Raw genomic sequence first — 17,313 nt, forward strand, 5'->3', positions numbered from 1 at the left:
CTCTCCAATGGCTTTGGAGATATATTGCTGTACAGACAGCGCTAACCTCCCGCATCACTACCATTGCCACTAACAAATGCAAACTACGCCAGATGAACCGCCAGTTTGCACGTATAGGTCCCATGTCTCCCCTCCCCTCCCCGCCGCTTCACTGGGGAGCGGAAGTCCCTTTGGAGAACCATGACGTCCTTCGTTTCCGAAACCGAACATTACACCGGAAGCGACGACAATTCAGCGACTCGGAGCCCGTGACCTCTGCGCCCTCTAGCGGTTCTTACCCACTCCTCGTTCCTTCAGCTAAGATCCAGTATTGCGTGGCCAAGCGGGGCCGCCACACAGGTGTGTGCGTGTGTGTGTGCGCGCGCGCGCGCGCGCGGGCGGAAGAGAGAGGACGTCGCGGGGAAGGGGCTGTAACGCGGTTCCTCGGGATTTCCAAGTGAGCGGTAGGGAATTTCCTTCGTCTCTCCCCCTCCGGTCTTAAGGTGGTACAGACCAAAGATTAGACAGTGCTGTTTTCCTGACTTGTTACTAATAGCTAAACCTAAAGCCTTGAATTGCGGTCACGGTGGCGCGATCTTCTCACTTTTCTTGTTCCGGCTTGTTCTACAACCTGATGCGAGCCTAAGCTCTCTTAGCAAATGCTGGCAAGGTAGGTATTGATTCATTTCTTTAGCCTCCCCTCACCAAATCGTTACATCCTGTGAGCTTGGAATCTGGAGTCTCCCCTGTCTTCTCAGGAAATGGCCTGCACAATAGAAAAGATCTTGACAGATGCAAAGACGTTGCTGGAAAGGCTAAAAGATCACGATAATGCTGCCGAGTCTCTCATTGATCAGTCTACTATGTTGCATAAGAAAGTAGTAGCCATGAAAGAAGCTGGTACAACTCTTTCACACAAAGTGAGTTCAGGTTTGTTAATGGCACAAATGGATTGGCAGTGCGGGTTAATGGATGTGTTGCACTGTACAAGTCCCTCTGGCTCATACAAAAACGTTTTTCTTTTGCAAGTATCAAGAAGATGCAGCTGAGCTAAAGGATTTCTCTAAATACAAACCTCACATTCTCTTATCTCAGGAAAACACTCAGATCAGAGATCTGCAACAGGAAAATAGAGGTGAGCATTGTCCTAATGAAATAATTGTGACCTAAAATGATTTTTATGGAAGTATTGATTTACCATTAATTGAGGGCTTTACTTCAGAGCACAATTTAGAATATTTTAGGAATGTTCTGAGGCTGGAAGTATGTGAGATCTGATGTAAATAACTTTGATAAAATGGGTATTATTTGAGCCACATTTCAGTGTATATCTTATTTATGCAACAAATCATATGGTAAAAATACCAGCTTAAATCATTTTATTATTGGTGTTCCCCATGGCATTATATACTGGTTATATAAGCATGCCAAGACAAAAAAAACTCTCAAATTTTGTTCAAGTTTATTCAACTGCAACTTATTCAAAAAATAGATTGTAACCTCACTGATTAACTGTTGTTATATAAATAGGTGACAGATAGTCTGCCACACATTTGCATAACAATAAGCTTCAGTGAAAAACAGAAATGTGCCCTCAAATGCATAGGATTAGACTATAAATCAAATTTGTTTGATTATAAAATACTAATCCAGAGTGGCCTTGATCAAAAAAGTCTAGTCTTTCCCTGGTCTGCCATCAGGGAAAGAATTTGAAATGGAAGTGTAACCAAACAAATAGTAATACTAGGGACCAATGTGCATCCTACCAATATAGTCATAGCATGGAATTACACTTTTTCCCCCAGAGCTATGGATCTCTTTAGAAGAACATCAAGATGCACTGGAACTTATTATGAGCAAATACAGAAAACATATGCTGCAGCTCATGATGAAAAGAAAAGATGTGGATTCTCAATCGGTTTTGCAAGTACATCAAAGTCAGTCTGCGGTAAGAAATTACTATGTTCTCTCTAAAAAAAAAGTAGAAATAGATTTAGGAGAGTTGCTTGGATGTATGCTCTGTTCCTTTTGACTCTTGCTTTTTCCTCAAGAGTCTCTTCTCTGAAATATTTCAGAAGTGCCTTTTCTTTCTAGGAGAAAGTACTGCAGCTGAGACGTAACTTAAGAGTTCTTATAAAGTAAATAATTGTAAATACCATGGATGATTAAATTATTTTTATGCCACAAAAAACCCTACAAAATTTCATTACATTTTGCCTCCAAGTAGGTCTATAAATTTATGACTGTTCAGAAGGCATTCCATATACTACAGATCAGCTGTCGCCAACTGGTGGGCCGTGGCCCACTGGTGGTCTAGAGGAAATTTTAGTGGACCGCAGAGAAATGTCCACCACAAAGCAAGTAATCCAGGCTGTGCAGGAACACAAGGCTGTGCAGCTCACATGGCCTGCCCACCCGCTGGCCCCCACCCTTCGGCCAAGCACAAACCTGCAAAAAGCAGCGCAGCCCTCGCCAGCCAGCGTGAGGTGATGGTGCTGTTGCAGCAAGAGGGGGTTGGCAGCACAGGCGGGCTAAAGCGGCGATGGGAGATGGTCGGAAGGTGCAGTAGCGCCATGCTTACTTGCATTTGCGTGGAACTCCCGCACCTTCCAGCTCGCATCTCTTGGCCTGTGCTCTTTCTCAATGGCTGCGGGCTGTAGGGATGGCCCAGGGCAGGAAAAGTACCAGCTGATGGTGGTGGGAGGGGTGGAGTGGACAAGTCTGCACTCACCAGTTCAGAGGTCCAGAATGAAGTGGCGGCAGCATCAGTTTTCTCGTCCCTCTCGGCGCTCTGCTCTGCTCCCCTCCCCTCCATCGCTGCCCGGGGAAAGCACAGGAAAAGTAAGCAGAAACATAGCTCTCACTCGGGTGACAGAGTGGAAATCAAAGAAGGCACAAGCAAGAGAAGAAAGAAACTGTCCCCTTTGAAAAGCACCGCTTTCTGTTGCCTGTGCTTTCTGATCTCCGCTCTTTCGCCCCAGCAAGAGCTATGTTTCTGCTCGCTTCTTTTCCTGTGCCTTCCTCAGGAAGCAATGGATGGGACCAGCGGGGGGCAGCAGAGACATCAGGGCTGCTCTGCCCCCTCAGCAAGCCAGGCCTGGAGGAACGCGAAGAATTGTGGGCGAGCGCCGGAGAAATGTGTTTTGGAAATGCCAACACACATTTCCAGCATGCTCTCCTCTGTCCTGAAGTAGGATTGAGTGGGGGGAAGAGAGCAGGGGGAAGGATAGGAAGGAAGGAGAAACCTGGCTGGCTTTCCTTTGGCGTGGGGGTGGGGTGGGGGGAGACCAAATGCCCAAACCAAAAGAGCACTGAGGAAGATGGGTTCCTCATAACCAGCCTGTTTGTGCAGGCAAGAACTTTTCTGGGCTTGACCCCCACTTTGCCCTTCACATAGGGAGGGACTTTCTCTGCTTGGAAGTGGCAGGAGAAACCTGGAGCTTAGCCTATGGGGGGGGGGCATCTTCTTGTGTGGAGGCCGAAGGGGGGGGTATTGCCTGGTTATTAGGAGCTCATCTTCCTCAGCGCTTTTAGCCTGGCCCTCCTTCCCTCTCCCAACTCCAGGCAGCCACACCTGGCTAAGGAGAGAGAGGTTTCCTCTGACTTGGAGGAGATATGAAATGACAGGAGACCAGATTGGAGGGGCTCTGCTTTGCTTCCGTTTGAGGGGGAGCCATATCTGTCCATATCTTCCCAGTCTCCAGGCCCCTCTTTCTTCTCAGAGGATGAGAGAGGCACCTCCTTTCCCTTTGCTCTGCCCCACAATTATGATTTTGTTACAATAAACATTGCTATAACTTTAAAAGCACAACTATAAAGACATGGGAAAATACCCGAACAAAACTAAATATCATATATATAAATACCCGCGAAAACATAACCCATATATGTAATATTAAATTTATATTTAATATAAAAAATAAAAATGTTATATTAAATATAATATTTTTTTAAAAAAATTCATATTAGTGGTCCTCGGGATTTAAAAGTATGAGTTTGGTGCTCCCTGAGGTCCAAAAGATTGGCAACCCCTGCTACAGATTATTTGAGTTTTTTTGGAATGGAAAACATGACTAGCAAAGTAGATTCACAAGAGAGGGTACCCATCTGCTAGATCCAAAGCCTTCCTGTTTTCCAGTTTGCTCCTAAACTGGTGTGTAAAATAATAGTCATGGAGCTAATGAGAAGTAACAAGAATAGCTTGTATAATATAAATGTTTTTTATATAGGATTACGTAGTCAATGCTGTGATTGTGTTAGTAATTGGAGCACCATGTCAGTAGCAATACTATATCCTTGTTAAGAGGATACAAAAATCATGGATGCATTGCAAAAAAGTTGAGGGTTGAGGGTATCTGTGCAATCTGTGCGGGTATTGCAATGAGGAAAAAGGTCTTTTCCAGCTCTTAAATGAAAACTGAGTATGTTGGTACGGCATGGCGAGACTGGATCATGACTACATTGTATAAGAATAGCACATATTAGAAATATTTCAGAACAAAATGTTCCTTACTAAATAATAGGGCCTGTCTTAAATTATGGAATAACAGGATTATTAAAAAGTGTATGATGGCAGTAGTTGATTCCTACTTAATGTAGTTCCAAGACATAAACCTGCCATGGTATTGTATATTAAAAAAGTGAAATATATGGTAAATAAAATGTAGTATAAAGGCACAACTTAAAATTAGCCTTTTAGAGTTCAACAGTCATTCATTAAAAGTTTTCTTGACTTAGATGGACATGTCTCATTACAGATACTTTTACTTTTACAATACCTTATTATGGACTGATTATCATTTAAAGTATACTGCTTGTCTGCTGCATTTTTTTTACTTTCTCTAATAAATTGCATTAATTTAAGGGCGTTTTTATAATCTGAAAGATTTCAACAGTTCAGTCTAGCGAAAAGGTTTATTGAAGCCTCGTTACAGTATCAGCTGTTCCCCCTTGTTGAAAAATACAAATTTAATTAAAGAAGCCAATTCCTCCAGCCGAGCATTATTTTTCTCTCTTCATTAGAGTTTTTAATTTGCAATAGTGATGAATATCTGTTTTTACGTGTTTTTAATTGAAAATAATTTTGTTTTGCAACCTATCTTCAGGAGATTGAGAGTCAGATCGACATAATCTGTGAAATGGGAGAAGTTATGAGAAAAGCAGTCAGTGTTGACAGTGATCAATATTATAAAATACAAGAAAAGCTAGCACAGTTAGAGGTAAGTACTGAACCACTGTGAAGTGTGGGATTGTTGAAAAGGAAGATATTTGTGATTTTTCAGCATCCAAATTTAAAGGAGCATTGAATGTTCTCTATTAAAGGTTGTTACATGCATCATACTGAAGTAGCTTCATAGTTGTATAGTATGAATAACAGAGTTGGAAGGGTTTAAAATTCTTTTAGCCCCTTAATCCATTATTAATTTTACAAAATCCATATACCAAGCCCATATATAAAACATTTACAATTAAACTTACACAATTATCATCTGATGAAAAACCTTGCCAGTTTGAAAAATCTTAATCTCTACAAATATGCAAACTTTTTTTTTTTAATCCAAAAAAGTGATTAAGATATAAGGCTCTCTCCAGGTTAGTGTCCATAATGGTTGCTTTGAGAGGTTGAACTTGATGTAAATCCTAATTCTCAGCTACTCCATTCAGAAACTGATCATAAAAAGCGATAGTTTTGGTGGTCTATTCATGAGGAGCAGCTATTTGGAATCGCAAGGATGAGCTCAACAATCCTTTGTTCCAGAAAGATTACATTGACTTGGATCCAGCATCCAATAGTAAAATTCCCTTAACAAAGCTGTATTGCTAGTTAACAAAAGCTAGTACTATGTCTGTTCACCATGGTGCTCATAGGAAGTGTTGGACATTTATCTGATGATAGATCTTTCAAAAAGCGGCATGGAAAGATGATAGGAGTGATATATGGGAAGTAACTACAGATGTCCCCAAAATTACATTTTTATGGCACTGAATGAATATATTGTCTCTGTCACTAACAGATACATTATTATTTTTAATTTTCAGCTTGAAAATAAAGAGTTGCGAAAATTATTATCAATCAGTAAAGAATCTGTTGAAGTGAGGAAAGAATTACTTGATGTTGCATCTCAAGCTACAAAACCTCAGTCCTGGAACAGTTGATCCTGGAAATTGGAAACTCTACTGCAGGAATGAGTATGCTTCATTTCTGAGTGTTCCTTTAATTCCCTTTAGTCTTCTCTTGGAAACCATTCCAAGCCTGTTACCATATTGTAAGTTCTGTGCTGGGGAGGGGGCTGTAATGGCCCCTTTCATTAAGATTTGTTTTGCTTAATCCTGCAGTAGAGTGAAGTAAATGTTTTCTTTAGGTTACCCCTGATTTTAGAAATCTCAGCAGGATGCAGCAAGGATCATCTTAACTTTTCTAGTGTGAGCAAAGAATATTAAAGTCAAATCTTTTAGCATGACTTAAATTTAAGTGGCATTCAGTTCTTAAATATGTTAAGGTGCACTGTTGTACAAAGCTTGGGCACTCCTACCCTTAATGCTAGAATTTCTGCTTCTAGCATTGTTTTTGGTGCTGCATTTATTGTATCATTTAAAAATATACTGTCATATTACCTATTTCTTAATATCAACAGTCACCCAGTGTCACCTGGTAGGGGAGTTGAAATTTAGCATAGAAATTTAATAAATGAAATAAATAAACCAATACTGAAAGTAACACACAATGCCTGACTATTTCACGCAGGAGATGTCTCTGCGGGTTATAACAAAGTCTGGTATTTCTGCCTACCTAGAAGGTTCAATGGGTATGATAATCCATTATGGGGCATAACCTTATTAGTTCCTTTTCTGTCTTTCTCAATATCTACTTGATCAAGGAAACTGACTTTAATTTCTTAGTCACATTAAGCCCCTGTGCATAGATGTCAGGAAGGAGAGATGCGTAGAAACAAGTCTCTGTTATACCCTATAAAGATTACTCTGTGTGTAGGCATTTGCACAAATATATATATTATTCCTGTAAAAGATGAATTTACTTTTTTGCAAGCACCTGCCAATATTTTAAAAATTATTTTTCTTGAAAGATTGATGGTTGAAGATAAATATACTTAATATTTGTTAATATTGTTCAAATGTACACATTATAAATGTCTCTTTTAAAATTTCTTGGGCATCCATTCTCTGATGGTAAAACAGAATCTATGAAATGTATTGGGCATATTTATTCTTGCTGTCCTGGTTTAACTAAGTTTTAGAAATATAACTAAACAAAATTTATGTCATTTTGCTAGTTTCCTTCTTGCCCCATACGTTTGATGGAAAGGAGTGATAGGCTAATTGATTAAATTCATCTGGGGGTATTTTCAGGTTTTCACATTGGAAATTTTATTTTAAAGGCTGAGCAGATTTTTTAAAAAATTCTTAAAATGTGGGCCCTATTTGCATAATGCAATCAGCTGAACAAACTCAGAATCTTTGCAGCATTATGCCTTAAATATACGCCTTCCATGCCATCTTCAGAATCAATAAGCTCTTGTTATGAGCTGCAATTTGCCCAGTTTTTGTATAGGCTGTGGATTATTTTGTAACTATCCTGTAGGATGTAAATTTAATTACCTACAGAGATGCTGCACTATTGTTTACCATCTTATAAGCCTATTCTATTCAGTAAATTAAAAATATTATCTTTACCTCTCGTCTTATTAAATATGTATATTGGCTCATTTTCTTGAAATAAATGTTTTGAGGCAGTATTGTGTGCTAAGGCTTTTTTGTACAGAGAATTATTTATGGCAGAGGACGAGGCACTATTGGCCATTTAGATGTTGTTGTACAGCCCCAGCCATAATGGCTGGTAATTAGGGATATTAAAACTAATTTTTCAACATGAAAAGGGCCATAGGTTCCCTCTTTTTTTATGTTTTTGGACATATTTTAAATTTGACTGTTATCAAAGTTTCTGGTCAAATCCTTGGACATTCGAGTTATATTCTGTATTCTCAGGTTGTTAATTAAATTTAATAAAGAAATGCTGTAGCTTCACGTTTCTGAAAGTGATACATTGACTGTGAATTGAGGACCAATAGAACACTCCTCAAATAATGTGATCAACTTGTCAATTCTATTTTGCAAGTATAAAAGTCTGCTAGATTCATGTACTGTTTTGACCCTGCTTTATTTACCAAGCCAAAAACAAACAAGCCATATTGTAACTTAGAGCAGAAAGATTATTCTTTCACATGGCTACTAATAAATTTATTGTTGCCTTATGTTATGTATCAAATTATTTTCTTCACATCCTGTAAGCAACCAGCTGCATCCTTCTGCCACTCAAAAAGCAGGTTTGCCTACATTTTTATAAACATGCACCTAAGCATTACTTTGCAGTAACTAGGCTACTCCTAGAATAAACTGTATGTCTTAAAGTGGAAAAATTATTTAATGACACACATTGCAGTTGCCTGTTTTACAATTGTCATAATGGCTCAGGCCCAATATAAGCGTGTTTGGTTATGGACTGTTTATTTTCAGCTTTTCTTATGGTTACAGACCATATTGTATAGAAAGCCTATCCTAAAGATTAAGCAGAAGCAGTGCCTTCTGAATTTGGGGAGATAATCTTATTAAGCTTGTGGAAAGGGTGGCTACTTGTTGCATGCTAAATCTCTGGACACAGTTACAGTATTGATTTTTAGGACTGATCTAGAGAAATAAAATTATAATGAATCTAGATAAGATGGACGCAATAGGGATAGAAAAGCCTGATGATAAAGAAGAGGACAACCACTTCTGAATGGATTTTGAAAGGGTGATTGCCTACTTATAAAATAGTTACCATGGAGATAACGGCCAATCAAAAAAATTCATTTATTGGATGATAGCTCCACTATATTATCTGCCACCCCACTTTTTCCACTGACATTTCTATAAATAAATATGGTACTAAAATTATGTACTTGGCTGATATGCCAGATTTTTTTTTCAAAAGCAATGGAGCAGAGTGTCTGGTGGGTATTAATGGAAGTATCTTGAGTCAAAGTAGTACCCAAGAGACTTACTTCTCTACCCTATATCAGTAGCAGAAGAGAAGAAGATAGATGGAGAAGAGTAGACCTTTATTGTCATTGCATTCTACAAATACAATAAAATTTGAAAGCTACTCCAGCACAGTGTCCCAAACACCACATCACAATCACACTACAGAGTATTTAACAACAACGACGACAATAATAATAACAATAATAATAATAATAAACCTAGTCTAAAATCTATCTGAAACATACAGTAAGTTAGTTTAAAAATACCACTATATACATAGGACTAAATCACATATGCATTGTTTGATTCAAGACAATTATTGCCTTGGAAAAGAAACTGTTTCTCAGTCTATTAGTCCTCATTTTAAGACACCTATAGTGTCTCCCTGATGGTAACAGTTCAAAATATGAATGACCAGGATGAGAACGGTTGTGGGGATTTTTAGTGCTCTAGAGAGGAGTCTGGTCTTCGCAATCTCTTCCAAAGAAGAATATAGTATCCTGTAAAACTGTAATGATGCTTTCTTAAATCATGTTTAAGTTGTCATATACATGTTTGGTTACTCTTTGGTAATTATTAGAATTGTAAGTAAAATATGATGCAATATTCTGATTTGATTAATTTTATTTCACAATTGTATTTCCTAGTGTCAAATTTAAATTGACTATAGCTCACAGTGCACATATTGCTGGTACCTTTGCCACAATTTACTTGATTAGCTCAATTTTCTCTCATTTGTGTGATGCACTGAACAACAAATTAACCACTGAAGCTGGATGTCTGTGGAGATTCTCAGTTATCCAGGTCACAGTTGTTCCAAAGGTGCTTTTTCAAGAGGCAATTTGGACTTTCTGGTTTTTCTTTGAAGACATTTTGCTTCTCAACCAAGAAGCTTTTTCAACTCCAACTAGATGGTGGGGAATGGAAGGATGTATACTCCTTGCAGACGGCTGGTACTTATCATTATCAAATTATCAAATGACCAGCTGTCTGCAAGGAATATGGATCCTTCTATTCCCCACCATCCAGTCAGAGCTGAAGAAGCTTCTTGGATGAGAAGCAAAATGTCTTCAAAGAAAAACCAGAAAGTCCAGTTGCCTCTTGAAAAAGTACCTTTGAGACACTGGAACTGGATTTGTATATCACACTAAGATAATATGTTTCTTAAAACAATAATCCATAGAATATCAGGGATACAGAATAAGTTGAAGGGATTCCATAAAGTGAGTTTGTTATGCCACCAAATGCCTTGTAATGCCACTATTTCAAAGTAGACAGAAGCTCAAAAACAGCACTTTATAAAAGTAGCCTGTGCATTGTAACAGCTCAGGAAGGACTTTATCAGATACAAGGCCCGAATGAAAAAAATTATATCTGTACTGCTGTAAATTTTAAGAAGACAGAAAAACAATCCTTGGGATTAACTATTTCGTTAGCTGTATTTATTTTTTCACATAAACACTGCTGTAACGTGGGACAATTTTTTTAAAGCCCTCACAGATTAACTCTACATTGCTTTAATCAAATCTTAACGGTCCATTTCTTCATCTAAGTCAAATATATGCCTGTGAGGTTATTGCTTCATTCAAAAGGTGGGACATATATGGTGCTAAATGGCAGATGGGATAAGACACCAAAAATCAAATTTCATCGGTGGCTTGTGTGGTGTGAGCCCTAATCTTTTCATACTGCAGCAAAATTTCCTTCTGTGCTTCCAAGCTCTACTCAATTCTTTCAAACTTTTGAACATTGTAGTGAAGTGGTACCAGATTCAAGGAAATCCAGGGAATCCACCTGCCTTCCAAAAGCTATAACCACTAGTTTTCCTGCTGGTTTTTTTGCCCCCAAGTGAAGCTTTTTAATAATATTTAATATATTGGCAATTCATTTCTGGATGATGATTTCATACCACAATGCTGTGAAGAAATACCTCACTTCTTGAAGCTTATTATTTCTGCTCTTATCAATATGAAACCTGATAGCAATTTCTCTTCGTTCATGAACCTTTCTCATGTGAAATTCATCAGTTGCTATCATGGATACTTTGTTCTTGATCACACAAATCAGCTCTTTGTGCTTGATTAATTTTGGGGGGTGGGGCTGCTTTGGCTCACAGTATTCACATAGTTATGCTATGCTGTGCCTCTACATTTCTTTTTCTTCTGGACCATCCACTCCCTTTGAAAGAAAAAAAACCCCTTCTTTTATTTGACTTTTTTCTGTTTGCCAATGGGTTTCTACTCCATTCTCCTCCCACACCCATTTCAAAATTTTATGTTTATTGACATCCCCTCTTCTAAGCTGGGAAGAAAGCTCAAATAGGAGGAGAAGGTAGAAGAGGTGCTTGCATTTTTTTCTAAGCAGACAGCTTTTCCACACTTAACCAAATAATTGTACATAAATTTTAAGAATTGAAATAGGTTAGCCATATTTTCAGTGTTGACAGCTATATTAACAAACTTTTCAGGTGATAACATTTGTGTGAACAATTGTCTGCAGATATAAAACAATTGTCTGCAGCATGGAATCTTTGAAGGTTTTCTTTTGAGCTGGAATTCCTGCTGCAGCAATTGTGCAACACCAGTGGCGTCAAGCTAGTGTCGTCATGGCATCATGTGACGTATTGTGACCTTTTTCCCCTTTGCTAAACTGGATGTGGCCATGGCCAGCACATGATACATCCGGCCCATGGGCCATGGATTTGACAGCCCTGTGCAATACTCACACAGTAGTTGCAGACTGTCAGGGAAACTGAGAAGAGAGAAGGACTCCTTGCTCTTATTCATGACTTCAATTCTGCATGCAAATATAGAGTTTAAGCAGTTACCACCATGGGATATCTAACAGCAGATCAAAACTTTAATCTAGATTACAAAATCCATTTGGCGATGGTGGGAGTCTTAGGATGCAAAATATATTATGCCTCCTGGATGCTTAGTTCATTAAAAAAAATTGGGAAGGATTAAAAAAAATTACAATACCACCAAAAATTCATGCTTTTAAAGTAGTTTTACTGCCAGACTTGCTCTGGTGATGGAGCTATTGGCACTGGGTTCTCTTTGCCATAATTTATAACACAGCTCTTTTTTTTAATTAATTGGTTGCTTTTCATCTTCAATCTCTGCTTTCTGGGCTGTTTTCTAATTTTATCCCAAAAATACAGAGTGTTACTGGCTTAATCAAGTCTCCCCAACACAAGTCCAACGTCTTAACCACTATATAGGTTCACTATAGATACACTAAGCCAAAAACAAACCACATTTTGGCTTAGCATATTGTGTGAATTTAGCCAACATGTTCTAAAGCTGTTCCCTTTATGTCCAGAGATTTCCAAAGAATGAAGTAACTACCAACTGATCCTTGCAATTAAACCCTGGGATAATCTGCCTGACATAACTATTAATTACAGCTGTATCGCAAGGTTAATATAATACATTTTGCCAACTAAGGCAAGGCTGAAGAGCTAAGAGCACTTCTCACATATAAACATGAGTATTTTCAAAACCTATAGATCCTAAATACAAGAATTGGGCAGATGAAGCTGAACATTTCTTCAGTCCTTTCAACCCCCCCCCCCACACACACACACAAAAATAACAAGTTCCTAACAATTTGCAGCTTCCCAGAAGACTGAGAACCTGCTCCTTGAGGTAATGCTTCTTTTAATGACCTTTGTGAACAATGTTTTTCAAACTGTTCACTGGTCATTCCCAAGTGATACAGTAAAACCATGTTTGGATATGCTAGTGTAACACAGTAGTTCAAAAGATAGTCTTGCTTATGGCTACTATATTGTGACATTGTATTAATACATTAAGGGGTGATACAATTAACTATGCATATCTGCTTTCTGACACACTACAGTAAAAGTGAGATAAATAAGGGTTGGACTTCAGGATAGCTCTTCAAATTTCTTTTTTTTTTTACAAAGTTTTTATTTTTTACAACAAACATACGAACAAAACATAAAAACATAAAGCCCTCTTTCAATTATATACATACAGTGTGTCAGTTGGTTACAATCTTTTGTGCTATCCTTTTTTTACCATTACTCACAAGTTATGTAAATTCTCACATTATCGGTCTAGCTTGTGCTTATATAATAACAATTATTAAACATTCATTTGACTATTTTTCCATCATTTTATACGAGATATTCTAATTTTCATTATGATTTAATCGTATACATTCATCCAATGGTTATATATTTTATATTGTATTCTTCATCAGTCTATTAACTTTTATTGTAAGGCTTACTAATCTATTTCTTTACCATGTCCTTTTATCTAACCATTGATAAAATAAATCCCATATAAAATTGTTTATCCTCTTGTTCTCTAATTTCAAATGTCAATTTACTCATTTCGGCGGTCCATAATTTTCTTAATAATTTCCTCCGGCATAGGTATTTTTTCGTTTTTCCAATTCTTAGCAAATACAATTCTAGCCACTGTTAAAACATTTACAATCAAATATTTCAATTCTTTACAATATATTTCTGGTATAATTCCCAATAAAAATATCTCAGGTTTAAAGTCTATGTGTTGTTTTGTCATTTTTTCCAACCATGTGTGGATTATAGTCCAATATCTTTTTGCATCTGAGCATGTCCACCACATGTGGTAATATGAACCAGGTATCTGATGACATTTCCAACATTTATCCGATTTATTCTTGAACATCCTCGCAATTCTCGTCGGGGGTAAGTGCCACCTGTAAAATATCTTATACAAATTTTCTTTATATGCAGTTGACATTGCCATTTTATAATTTTGAGACCACAATTTTTGCCATTTATCTTAATCAATCCCATATCCGAAATTTTTCCCCCACACAATCATTGTTTCTTTTACTTATTCTTCTTCTAATTCAAACTCTAGCAAATGTCCATAAAGTTTTTTGATTACTTTTTCATCAGTACCTGTCAAAATTTTATCTAAATCAGTCAACTTATCATAGATACCTTCTGTTTTAACATCTTTATCAAATCTAGATTGTATTTGCAAATATGAAAACCAATTCATTTTTACACCTTGTTCTTACAACGCTTGCATAGATTTAAGTTCACCCTTTTCATTCAATATCTCACCATATCTAACTGTTCCTTTTTATATATTATTGGATAGGAAAAAGCTTCAATAGTAGATAACCATAGCGGAATTTTTAAATAATATTGCTTTTTTATCTTCTCCCAGTTTAGAAACAATGCTTCTCGAATATAATGTCTTCTAAAATACCCCTGCGTTTTAGTTCCCTTATACCAGAGGAAGGCATGCCACCCTAACAGCAGGTCATGTCCTTCTAAATTCAAAAGTCTAGTATTCCTTAGTGTTATCCACTCCTTTACCCACATCAGACTCATCTCTTGGTAGTATAATTCCCAATTGGGCAAAGCAAATCCTCCTCTTATTCTTGCATCTTGTAACAATTTAAGTTTTATTCTCGCTTTCTTTCCCTGCCAAATGTATTTTAGCACTATTTTGTTTAAATCTTCAAAAAATTCTTTCCCTAATCTGATTGGAATTGTCTGAAATAAGTATAAGATTCTAGGCAATACATTTATCTTGATTGTAGATATTCTCCCAATCAGTGATAATTGTAAATTTTCCCATTTTATCAAATCTGTCGCAATCTGTTGTTTAAGTTTAAGATAATTGTCCTCCTTAGGTGTGCTACATCTTGGTGTTATATGTATCCCTAAATACTTAACCTTGTTTGTGACCTGGATCCCCCAAACTTCCTCCAATTCTTTCTTTCGTCTTACTAACATGTTCTTTGCTAAAATCTTTGTTTTATCTTTATTTATTTTCAAACCTGCTACTTTCCCATACTCTTCTATCTTTTCTATCAGTTTAGGTGCAGACTCCAATGGATCCTCTAATATAAATACCAGGTCATCTGCAAAGGCTTGTAATTTATACTCTTCTTTTTTAATTTTCATTCCTTTTATTTCCTTTTCTTCTCTGATGTTCCTATTCAGCACTTCCAGCGTTAACACAAACAACAGAGGTGACAGTAGCCAGCCTTGTCTGGTCCCTTTTCTTATATCTATAAAGTCTGTTAACTCTCCATTTATCATAACCTTTGAAGTTTGTTTATATCTTTTCGATGGCTTGAGTAATTTTTTTACCGAAGCCCATTTGGTCCAACTGTAACAGCATAAAACGCCAATTCACATTATCAAAGGCTTTTTGTTCATCTATAAACATCAGAGCCATTTGTTTTTCAGGATGTGCCTCATAGTATTCCAGTGTATCTAAAATTATTCTCATATTATCTTTAATCTGTCTCTTCGGCAAAAATCCCTTTTGATCAGGATGAATAAAATTGTTTAAGTATCTTTTCAGTCTTTCTGCCAGAATTGAAGCAAACATTTTATAATCTGAATTTAATAGTGATATAGGTCTGTAATTTTTAACTTGCTGTTGGTCTGTGTCTTCCTTCGGTACAAGTGTGATATATGCTTCTGACCACGTTTTGGGTATTCTCTTCTTTGTCATAACTTCATTCATAATTTCTAATAAGTGAAGATTCAGTGTTTCCTGGAATGTCTTATAAAATTCCACTGGCAAACTGTCCGGACCTGGTGCTTTCCCAATGTTTTGCTTTTTTAAAGCTTCTGTTAATTCCATCATTGTTATATTACTTTCTAACATTGTTTCAATATCTTTGGTTATCTGGGGCAAATTTGCTTCCTGTAAGTATTGTTGAATTCTTTCTTCCTGAACATTCTCTTGATGGTACAGTTTTCCATAGTAATCTTGAATAATTTTTTTCTTCTCCGCATTTCCATAGCATACATGTCCTTCATTTATCGATTGATTTATTCTTCTCTTTCCTTTCTCAATTTATATGCTAGCCATCTACCTGGTTTGTTTGTATCTTCAAAATATTTCTGCTTAGCATTTTTAATTTTTTGTGCTATTTCTTCTTTTTCCATTAGCCCCATTTTATGCTTAGTTGTGTCCATTTTAATTTTAATGTCCTTTTTTGTGGTGATTTCTGTAGTTTTTTTTCCAACTTCTTGTAGTCATCTTCCAATATTTTAAGGATGTTTTTCTGTTTTCTGTTTCTTTTCCTTGTATAGTCCATTATCAAACCTCTTGTATAAGCCTTCATCGTGTCCCAGAGGTTCTGTAATGATGTATCCTCTTTTGTATTTTCTTTAAAGAAAAAAGTCAATTCTCTCTCAATTTTCTGTTTAAAGTCTTTTTCCTTTAATATTGTATTATTTAAAATCCACCTAGATCTCCATTTTTGTCCTTTCCATACAAGTGTTATTGGATTGTGATCTGCCCGGGTACTTGTTTCTATTTCAATGTCTTGTGTGTTAGAAAGCAATTCTGTTGATATCCATATCATATCTATTCTAGACGATGATGCATGTCTATTTGAATAAAAGGTATATTGTTTATTTTCCGCATTTTTCTCTCTCCATGCATCTTTTAAGTTTATCTCATCTACCATTTGAAAGAAGGATTTTGACAATGTCTTTCTAGTTTTCTTTGCTGTTTTTTGTGTTTTATAATCCAATTTGTCATTTATTATTCCATTGAAATCTTCCATCAGACAGATATTAGCATAGTCCAGTTCAATTATTTTCTTATGTAATTTCCTGTAAAAATCTTGATTATATTTGGGGCATAAATTGCTATTAAAAGTGTCTTTAGATTATTGTCCGTTATCTCCACCATCAAAATCCTTCCATCATCATCTGTATATATTTGTACCGCGGGGATTGTATCTCTAATGTATAACACCACTCCTCTCTTTTCACAGTGTGTCAACGCTGTAAATAATTTCCCTAATTTTTGTTGTTTCAATATATAATCATGTTGTTTTCTAATATGTATTTCTTGTAGGCAGATTATATCAAATTTTAATTTCTCTAACTTATGAAATACTTTTCTTCTTTTAATAGCTGAATTAAGCCCATTTATATTAATTGTAATCAGTTTTCTCTCATCCATTTTAGACTTTATAAGATAGATTTGTTGCTCTAGTACAGGAGTTCCCAACCTGGGGTGGTCGCACCCCCTGGGGGTACGAGACAATATTCCAGGGGGTGCGAGAAAAGTCCAGGTAAATAATAGGATATTGGCTATATGTTGGCATTTTTATTTTCTTTTGCAATGGATTAACTTAATTGAGCAAAATATAAATTTCAGGGGGTGCAAGGTTTGAGTGAAATTTCTTTAGGGGTGCAGGGCAAAAAAAAGGTTGGGAACCACTGCTCTAGAAGATCTTGGTTCTCGTTGTTCTCCGGGTACACCACCTACAGCTCCTTCTTTCAAT

The 17,313-nt window shown here is 36.7% G+C and overlaps 1 protein-coding gene across 1 annotated transcript; it reads left to right on the forward strand.

The window, feature by feature from the left end:
• Positions 1-280: 280 nt before the first annotated feature.
• On the forward strand, positions 281-8,249 carry SIKE1 (suppressor of IKBKE 1). The gene is made up of 7 exons (XM_087929291.1): positions 281-443; positions 536-649; positions 738-899; positions 1,009-1,114; positions 1,785-1,927; positions 5,085-5,198; positions 6,019-8,249. The coding sequence occupies exons 3-7, from the start codon at positions 741-743 to the stop codon at positions 6,133-6,135; spliced, it is 639 nt and encodes a 212-aa protein (XP_087785417.1). The 5' UTR covers positions 281-443; positions 536-649; positions 738-740; the 3' UTR covers positions 6,136-8,249.
• The last annotated feature ends 9,064 nt before the right edge of the window (positions 8,250-17,313 follow it).

The sequence above is a fragment of the Pseudonaja textilis genome, chromosome 3 (assembly GCF_049901715.1).
Source record: "Pseudonaja textilis isolate UNSWEBS1 chromosome 3, rPseTex1.2, whole genome shotgun sequence".
Lineage (NCBI taxonomy): Eukaryota > Metazoa > Chordata > Lepidosauria > Squamata > Elapidae > Pseudonaja > Pseudonaja textilis.